Consider the following 10,173-nt stretch of genomic DNA (forward strand, 5'->3'; position numbering starts at 1 on the left):
GTCATCTCAGTGCCAAAAGGCGATAATAAAAGCACGAAATTAAGATTCACAACCAGTTTTGCCTTGCTAGCAGACGACACGATGACTTCTATTCCCAGGGTCAACTTTCTGTATGATTCTAGAAGCGAAGGGTACCCGTGTGTAGCTTTGGTCTACGCTCGAGTTGTGGGAGCTTGAGAACGTCGGCCCTTGGAGACTTCCGCGATACATGAAAGAGGTGAAAACCCTGTGAGGCCAAATCACCTACGACGACGACGACGTGAACATCGTCGTCGTCGTCATACAAATGATGCAAAAGAAAGATCGCTTATACAACGCATTTTTAAGATCAAGAGACCAAAGCAAGTTATCCCGTTTAAAAAAACTTAGGAATGAATTAACATCTGAACTCAGAAAAGCAAAATCGTCCTACAATAAGCAAATAGTCAAAGATGTCCCTAAGCAACGCCCAGATGTTGTTTGGAAAAATATTAATGAAGTCTTAAATCACAATCAGGTTTTTTCTGGTATAGGTGAATTAATTATAGATGGTCAAGCTATGTCGGGTACGACTTTGGCTGAATGTTTTAATAACTACTTTTCAAGTCACACGAGACTGCCTACAATGACGACGCCATTTCGTTTGCCATACGTGTCGATGAAAGTTTGTTTCTAATTCTCACCGACGAACAAGAGGTATTTAACATGTTTCGGGGGCTTAAGAACAGCAAGAGTATTGATATAAATGAGATACAGATAAAACCAGTTAAATTCGTAATGGAAGTCATCGCGCCATGCCTCGTACGCATATATAATTTATCTTTATCGCCCGGACATTTTCCTGAAAGTATGAAGTTGGCGAAAGTCGCAGTTATATATAAAGGTGGCAATAAGCATATTATAAGTAATTATAGGCCTATTTCTGTGCTGCCTGTTTTTTTTCAAGGTACTTGAAAAAATAATTTGTACGCGCCTTGACAACTTTTTTTGCAAAACACCGTGTGTTTACAGACTCCCAGTTCGGTTTTCGTAAAGGAAAATCTACAGAAGCAGCATTGTTTTTCAAACAGAAATTTTTTTACAAAACATAGAAAGAAGGCTCATTACTCTAGGCAGCTTATTGATTGTAGCAAAGCGTTTGATGTCCTAAACCACACAATTTTACTTGAGAAATCAAATCGTTACGGTGTCCGCGGCACGCCACTTGCTTTACTTGAATACTACTTAAATAATCGTAAACCGTCAGTCGTTATCGATGGTCATTGCTCTTCTTCCCGACATATTCACACTGGTGTACCGCAAGGAAGTATATTGGGGCCCCTTTTATTTGATGCCTATATTAATGATATTGTAAACATCAATGACGAAGCACAGTTCATTATCTACGCGGATGACACCAGCTTGTTTCTCTCTGGGGAAGAAGCTGATGTATTAGTATGTAAAGCAAATTCTATTTTAAGTAAGTTTTTTATGTGGTCTAAAACAGATGGGCTCAAAATAAACACAACAAAAACCAAAGCAATTTTATTCAGGTCAACAAATAAACCTGTTTCTATAAATAATACAATCAATCTTGGTACTCCCTCAATTGAACTTGTAAACCAGCATAAAACCTTGGGTGTAATTTTTTGAGAGCACATGACTAGGGATAACCATATAAATTATATACTTGTCAAACTTTCACGAGTTTTTGGACTTATATTCTGGCGTAATATTTTGCCACCCAATATTAAGCTAAATATTTATCATGCATTATTCCAGTCCCGCTTGAACTATTGCCATCTTGTGTGGGCCACTACGGCCAAAACAAATCTTAATAACATATTGCTCCAAAAGAAAATATTACGATATATTGGAGATGTTTCTTATTATGACCACACAGAACCATTATTTTCCATATTTCACACACTGCATATAAAATCCATGTACGAGTACTGTTCGCTTTATACAGTTTGTTTTTCCTCCCCAGCTCTTGTAGAATTTTCGTATGCAAATTTACATCTTAGAAGGCATGAATGTGTTGTTAGCACGCGTCACACAGTTTCATAGGTCCTCCCTCGGTCTCATACAAATTATAATTTGCAGTCCTTACATTATAATATACCCCTTCTGTTAAACAAGTGCTTCAAAAACAACATAAATATAAATACAATAAGTAAGAGAGCACTTGTTTGTACTTTTCTAGCATTGTATAATTTTAATGTGTTATTCATTTGTTGCTACTGACAATGTAAAGGGATCCCATACCTAGTCAAGCTGTTTTTTAACAGATTTTTGTATGGGCTTTCCCACCAGAGTTTCTGGAAAATAAACTTGATTTGATTTGAAGTTTATCAACATCAAAGTGCAGGCCGGCATGCGTTTCAAGGAGTTCTGACGGCACAGAAGTTTCTTCAGTCCATATCTGTGTGATCAGGCGAACTGTTTAAAACAGATATATAACTTACCTACTGTTTTTATCCAGTTCCTTAGCTATTTGGTGACTTATCGAAAACAACGTAAGGATTAGCAGGATAGTTTCTCGGTGTGGTGGTTACAGTCAGGTACGAGACACACACCGATATTGCGAGCCTGAAAAACTAAGTTCGGGGTTTTGAACGGATATGTTAAAGCAAGAAAATATTTCCCCTTCATTAGAATGCACTTGAACTACAAAACATGAAAGAAGGCCTGACGCTGCTCTGATATGTTTTCAACACTTTTTTTTCTGCATCTTTAGATCTCCATACCTATGATCATTTTCGACAGACAGTATCCGTATCGCACGCAAATCCAAGTCGGATTTAAAAAAAAAAACCTGATGTGTGTTCTTCGACGTGCTATGTTCCAAATAAATGCAGGATCGAAGTCCTATCAATATACAAACAATTCAAACTATTGCAGATGGCATACTTTACCCATCCTGTATGCGTTCGTCGTCTGTAGCAAGAATCTCGAGACGTATCGAAAACCAGAAGTTGCTGTTGCAAATATTTCATGAACAGCCGGTTCTCGAAAAACTTCCGTCATGGGAAGTGTGACATCTAGGCTTCTTATATCTATTCCTTTTAGACGTTTAAATTCCACGTCCGATTTCTGAACAATGGTTGTTTAGAAACGGCATACAGTTCCATTGAATTCGTCCATGGCAAAGGTCCTAGCAGCGGTTTGTTTAGATGTGACGGCTTTTTCTCTACGTTCAGATGGTATTCAAGAAAGCAAAAAAGTTTGTTTAAAGCAGTGACTTTACACTTACAGTGTCAGTACTATATCGCTGTGAATGTGGCTATATGTACGGAATTTTATGCAGTCTCATATATTCAGCAGCGGCGACGCTCAACTTGAAGCCTCAATTGCGTTGGCCGTAACATCCATGAAACTTCTCGAGAAGGTTCTCACTAAAATTGTTCATAGGGTTTCGGGCGGCTTTTTGAAGGACTGTCCTCAAAGAGCCATAGAAAGTGCTTGTGTCCACGTTTCGAAGTGCACAGAGTTTTGGCCAGATATTAAAACTGCTCTTAAAATCCATTCTCTAGCGTACATTTTAGGTTGCTTTTGAAAACGGTCCAGAACAAAACTGTTTTCAAAGCAACCGATAGCGGCCGCTCTGAAGTGCAAAAAGTAGATACAGGTGTACAGGAAGACAGTCTTTTATAGTCACTGAATGATTAAGAAAATGTACGCCAGCACGCCCGTTACAACCCGGATATTCAAAACAGAAGTTGTGCAACCGTAGCTTGAATGTACGAAAGAAACATGAGTTAAAATAATTGAAGGCTCTTTCACGACCTGAGCTAGGATGAGGCTCAGAGCATTTCAACAAAATGGTAAGGGGTAATGGCAATCACCCTCGCGGCTGTGCATAAGAATAACAAATACTCTCCACATTTTGTCCTGGGAATGTACGAAACTTCTATGTGAAAACTGGATAGCTCTTAATATAAACGTGGCTAAAGCCAAATGTTATATTTGCTTCTGATCTTGACAGGGTGATTCGCTTCAACTCTTACTTTAACGAGGGAACGTTTTATAAGTTTCTTTTATTTGCGTGCAGCGCTCATTGAGTTATTTTCACTTGCAACAATCAGATGAACGATTGTTGCATTACTGAGGTAAGTCTCAACTTTAACGTTTCAGTCGACAAACTCTGTTCAAGAATAAGGCAATTTTCAAGGTCATGTAGTTTATTATTTATTCCATAGCACTTAACGGCATGCATTGGGAAACGAATACTCAACATAGCCAGAAATATCGAAACGTCATAGATAAAATAGATAAATTAAAACGGACAGTAAAGATTTTGTATATAATTCTGAATTTTTCCTCGTAATTCGCTAAAACAAATTAGTTCTTCGACCTCGTAGATAGTGCACGCGCGTAACTTTTTAAAACAATTATTAAAACAATGATGGCACGTGTGTCAATCTGCGCAAACATATTTTTCTTCATTTCGAGTTTGATACTGTCAGTTTGAATTAAACAGAAGTGCATTAAACAAAAAAGCCCACCGGCGGTTTTGAATGAAGAAAACCAATAATACAAATAGAAAAAGACACGTGTAGTTACCGACTTGCGACGAGCGGATATCCTGATGATGCGCTCCATACACTGTCACGTGGTTCCGAGTCCCCCCTATAAGATCGAGTGAGATGGGCGCTGAAACTCCAGGCGACGTCAAGGGAGAGTGAAATTCGGTAGAAGAATATCAACCATTCAGAACAATGTCTTTTGCTCTGCTTGCCGTAGCGGCTCTGTTGGTACTTCATGGTGCTTATGCAAGCACGTCATACCCGGAACAAAATCCAGCACTTCAAGAGTACCAGAATGAATCACCGGTAAGTTTAAATAGAAAGATACAATCTAAGCCAAATACATTTTTGTTTATCTCGTATGTCTATTTCTGACTGGTGTACCCGAACTTTGCCAAAGGCGAGCATAATCAAGACTGACTGGACGATCAACACAAGCCGTTATCTTGAGACAGCGTTTTCACCTTGCAGTGTTTTCCCCTCGAAGAGACGTGGTACGTGGCGTACAGGAATTACGAGACGGATCCATACTTTGGTGGCTCGGCTAAATGCGTCAGGTTCAGCGAGACTGATCCTGGACAAAATGGCGCTTACCCAATCATTCTCGAGTACGATCCAAGCTTCTCAGCGTGAGTATGCTGCTTAAATAAATTTGATTTCTCTCTCATTAGTTTGACCATGAAATCGCCAAGAAAACCTTGCAAGTCGGTAGGTTAACTTTTTTGTATTCCTCCTACTCTTCTGGAGAAAATAGACGTTTCAGTTCAGTTGAAGTGATTTTGAGATGTCTGTTTTTTTACCTTTTTGATCGTCGTTGAATCTTTTGGGAAATCAAGACCGATTAATGGCTCTTTATGTAATGATATAGAAATAATATTTGCTAAGACAACGATAACCAATAAGAACTAATTAACGCAGAAAACGGCTCAAATTCTCAATCATATTTACTTCATTCCTAAAAACAGTATTAAACCCGACGTTTAGCGGATTTATATATAGTTTTCAGCAACATAGCAGCTATCTAACAAATTTAGAGCGCCCTACTCCAAGGGGACGTCGCTACCACGCTATAGGTTGTATTTTTTTCAACAAGTTTGTATCTGTTTCTTTCTGCCGGACCGGCATCTTGGCTGCGGAGGAAAACCGGAAACTGGTCTAAGACATGGCTTCTCAGGATGTTCGAACATCAACATCTTTTAGATCGAAAAATTTGTTGGAAGTTTTTCACTTTTTACCATAATCTTACCGTGAGCACTAGACTGAAGTCGAAATCGAGGATTTAGTGGTGAACTGTTAATTTCTGCAACGCTATAAATTCGGCTCATTTGGTTTGACGGACACCGTACTTCCCCTTTGGGCGTAACGAACAATCGAACTTATGTGCGAAGTCCCCTTTCTCGGTCCGCTGCCCTCCTCGTTTAGTGTATAAAATAGTAAGCAGAGAATAATCAACTTTAACAAAATTTATGGCCCCCTTAAAGTTCATATTGGTAGTTTGAGCATACCTTACTCCGTTTTACATTAATGTATTTTATTTCCCATTCTGGTTGGTACAAAAAGGGAGGACGTCAGGACAAAAAGCTGCGGTTGCAGCTTGACGAGCTCCTGGCGCCCTAACACACTTTGGCGGGAAAGCAGCATTGGAAACACAACGAAAACACAAAAATGGTCACTAAAACACAATAACGACTATTCACATTGTTGCACTCAGCATAAATGCATCAAAACAAATATTTTTAAAATTGAATAAAGTTTCACAACAGATACAAAAACTCCAGGCAAAAGAGGTAAAAAGTATGCTGTCTGTAATATGATTTTTGCCAACATCCGATTTGATGTCCCATAGATGCTGATATCATTGGCTTCGAGTTTATTAAGTAAAGATTTTAATGCGTATGTTAATGATGTAAAGCCGTAATTCGTACGAGGTATTGAAACGCTCCAAATTTCGCCGTGACGTGTGACATATTTACGGTCTAGTTTTGCTAAGCCCTACAGTGCGAATAGGAAAGAAATGTTATGTTTTAATGCCATATTGCCGCGCGCCAAGTAGGCAGCGCGGCCGTAGACTAACGGTTATCGCGCTTGCCTCCCACGCGAAGGGCCAGGGTTCGATTCCTGGCCGCGGCTACGCATTTTTGTTAACACTGTAATGTGATGTTCTGGTGAAATCGATAACCGTCTAGCTGATTCGAGGTCAGAATTTTCTACGCGTCGAACCTTCTACGTCGAATGCTCCAGAAGCCAACGTGTGTACAAAAGCGGCTCCGCAGGCAAGCCGGAGTCAGTTTCGCTCCAGCGTTCGACTGTGCTGCTACGCCGACTTCGACGCCCGCGACGCTCTGTTATTATCTTTGTTCTCCCTTTATTTTTTTGGCACAAGTTCGCCACATTAAACGTTTATTTCTTCCCGTTTATTTCCTTTTATTTTGGTCACCACTCGTGACAATATGATACATCACCAGCAGTCCATATTATACATCACCACAGTTGGCCATAGTGGACATTGTGAGCCATCTAGATCAATCAAATGAAAATCTCATAGAGTACACCAAACAGAAAGAGTGGTCCGAATTCTAGAACTGGAAACAGAATATTTGCTTGCTTTTTCATGCGGATGTCTGATTGCTTACTGCAGCTTTGTTGGTCTTTTTTTTTGCAGTGATCTAACAGTGACTCTCAGCTCATCACCAGGATATACACTAAAAAATATTTTGAATTTTCAACCTCAAGGTCGTGAGTATTCCCACCCTATCTTAAGAAAGTCCTATTATTTTTTACCAAGGGTCTTTGTATTTATATAAAGCCTATATATAAAGCGTATAAAACCGCTGAAGAAAATAAATACTCGGGTCTCAAAGAGAAGTAACCGTGCATACAATGTTACCTGGCTCTGGACTCTATCCTGTTGTATTATAACTAAAATTAAAAAAGCGCTTTGTCTACGTGCGTCATCGTGTCTGACTGGACGTTTCCAATCGATAGAACTACAACTTTCATTCACAAACAAACTCAATAGCCTTAGAAAAATATTGTCTTAAGACAGTGAATCTCATATGGTGCTCCACGGAAGCTTTGTGGTCCCTGAAGGCCTTCTTAGAGTCCCCGAAGCACCCAACCACCAAGCAAGGAAATATATCCTTTTAACTGATGCTGACTGTCTTACATGTACACCAAATGTGTTGGGTTGATTAGTCTATGTTCCAGAGCTTTAACGTTGGCTTGCATGCATTTAGATTTCTTTATTTTCACTTTTGTGATTATCATCGTCTGTTATCCAAAACCCGCAGATGGCACTTTCCAAAGGTCTCCGAAGCATCACTGGTAAAGAACTACTGTCCGAAGACATTAGTGAATACGAGATATTATGCTATATGTGTCAGACCATTTGACACAATTTAGCTCGATTATGGTGGTGGATGAAAAAAGTATGATTTTGGCGGATACCCGACATGACATTTTTCTTACGAAAGTCTCAGTTTTATTTTGCTCTATAATCTGTAGGAGGATAGAATTACTTTATGAGGGAAATCTTCTAATGAAAACTATTTTGTATCTTCGCAGAGGATGTGTCCGTGCCGGCCTACTCAGCGTACAAAGACGTGAAGAAGTGTGATGTACTCCGAATGACCTACGCAGGGGGTAAGACTGTTTCTTAGATTTAGCATGACGAAAATAAACTGTCAGTGCAATAGTTTTTGCAGTATTAAGTTGCCTGCCTGGAACTGTCTTTTTATTTAGTCCTAGCACTTTAGGTAGCTCAAAATTATCCAGTAAAGTTGTGTGCATAGTTGACTTTATATATTCACGGACATTTAACTAATTTCGAGGAGTTAGAGAGTGTTTGACGCTGTTATGAGTCGTATACGATGCGACTATTAAAAGACTGCTTTCGTGGCATTTTGTATTGAATATTGTAAGCCCCGCTCGCTTGTATACTTTTCCAAGATGTTAAACCAAACTCAAGCTCGAACAGCACTCTTTATAAGGACCGATGTTTGAACCGAGCCGGCACAAAAGAGAGCCCGAAATCCAATATTTTTGCAATCAATCCGAACAATCACTTACCCAGAATTTTAGCTCGCGGTTACCGGTTCACACTTAAAAACAACTCGATGATAACTGTGCTCAATATAAAGCTACTGGCAACTGAAAATACAATAATTATAATCAAATAAATGTATGTCCGGATACTTCGTTGCATTTCGGTACCCTTTACTCTAAGGGCTGTCCCTTTATAGGCGTTTATTATAGACATCATTTTAGTATTCCCTTTAAGGACCTTTTTTTCGCGAGGCTGCAAACGTGCCACTTGAAGATGAAAGAGGGATAGCCCTGGGGTGAACCCAGGTGCACAAACATGCAGACGTTTCTAGATGATTCGGCGCCCCTACAGCTAGGACGCCAGTGGCAGATGCGTTGTTAATACCATGTTGCGAGTTATATAATTCCGGAGACGACAAAAAACAAAGACTAATGACCAATTTTTGAACAAATACACGGATGCCGCAACTGTATATGCCTGTGTCTGTGCTTATATGTCAGATCCTACCGACCACAGCGCCCCTCTGACGGCTGTGTTTCTTGTTAATAAAAGCTCTCCCACAATGGTACGGACGAGTACTTTGAACAGATCTATCGAGGAATTGTGATCTAAGTATCAACCTGTTGATACTTAGATATTTTCTCGCACATGCAGTACTGAATATTTTCTCGCACATGCAGTACGACATTTTGGGATTCTTCTGGCATGTGAGCTATTGTGAAAGGTTTTTCTTCCTTTTGCACACCTACTGATATTCCATTGAATTTTGTAATGTTGAAATGAGTCAAGCTTTATTTGCATAAATAATAACTGCCTAGGCAGCTGTTTAAATGAGCGCTAAATGATTGCTTTACACTCTAATTGCGATCCCGGTTCATACACACAACGGCATTCTAAACGTCACGGCCTTGATATCCTGAAAACGTACTAATTATTCCATCTTTGAACCCTGTAGAAAACGCATGTGCCCTTCTCGTCCCCAAGAGCCAACTGGGACATCACGAGGTGTGCTGTGACTTCATCTTTGACCTACTCTGTGGCACCACGACGAAGTTCAACATCTCCGACAGCAGCTGTCCGTAGAAGGTTTGATGCAGCCTCATACAGCGTCTTTGTTGCAGAGGAATTGACCGCTGTTTATGCATAGGGATGGTTGTTGGTGATGGAAACTCATCTGGTTGTAAGAAAATAAAAAAAAAACAAACCCAATGATGTTTAAATGTCTTGCTTTTTTTACCTAAATTATCTCTGTTAGTGAAAAAGTATGGTATACTCCATATCACAAACACCTGCAAGGCTGACAAAGGCGCGGGCAGGAGGCTTTGTAAAGTGTCTTCAAGCGCAAGTTGCCGTAAAAACAGGGCATTCTGCTGACCTAAGCTTACGTACTGTGTCCCTTGAGTGGTAGACATTTCTGAGATAGTGTATGCAGTGCTTCGGTTAGTGCATATGGTAACCAAACCTGTTTTGTTGACATGCCTTGGTAGTAGTTTGGACGAAGGGACAGACGGGCACATTTCTGGGAGCAGAAATTTACGTGTTTGTTTACTGAATCTTCAAACATACTTCCATCTCAATCGCGTTTATTGAAGAATATGTTATGTTAGAAAAGACATCCTAAAACTAAACGGCAAGGTGGTA

At 39.8% G+C, this 10,173-nt stretch overlaps 1 protein-coding gene across 1 annotated transcript; it reads left to right on the forward strand.

Annotated features, from left to right (window-relative positions):
* Window positions 1-4,642: 4,642 nt before the first annotated feature.
* On the forward strand, window positions 4,643-9,675 carry LOC8041311. Its single transcript, XM_029978145.3, has 5 exons — window positions 4,643-4,793; window positions 4,959-5,116; window positions 7,150-7,223; window positions 8,052-8,129; window positions 9,488-9,675. The coding sequence occupies exons 1-5, from the start codon at window positions 4,680-4,682 to the stop codon at window positions 9,613-9,615; spliced, it is 552 nt and encodes a 183-aa protein (XP_029834005.2). The 5' UTR covers window positions 4,643-4,679; the 3' UTR covers window positions 9,616-9,675.
* The last annotated feature ends 498 nt before the right edge of the window (window positions 9,676-10,173 follow it).

Source organism: Ixodes scapularis, unplaced genomic scaffold, assembly GCF_016920785.2.
Source record: "Ixodes scapularis isolate PalLabHiFi unplaced genomic scaffold, ASM1692078v2 PGA_scaffold1__304_contigs__length_218370807, whole genome shotgun sequence".
NCBI classification, from domain to species: Eukaryota; Metazoa; Arthropoda; class Arachnida; order Ixodida; family Ixodidae; genus Ixodes; species Ixodes scapularis.

Excerpts from the sequence above, each read along its gene's own strand:
- LOC8041311 (XM_029978145.3), top strand. The coding sequence starts at position 4,680 with ATGTCTTTTGCTCTGCTTGCCGTAGCGGCTCTGTTGGTACTTCATGGT. Across the intron at positions 5,117-7,149 it reads TACGATCCAAGCTTCTCAGC|TGATCTAACAGTGACTCTCA; the intron begins GTGAGTATGCTG and ends TTTTTTTTGCAG. Across the intron at positions 8,130-9,487 it reads CCGAATGACCTACGCAGGGG|AAAACGCATGTGCCCTTCTC; the intron begins GTAAGACTGTTT and ends TGAACCCTGTAG.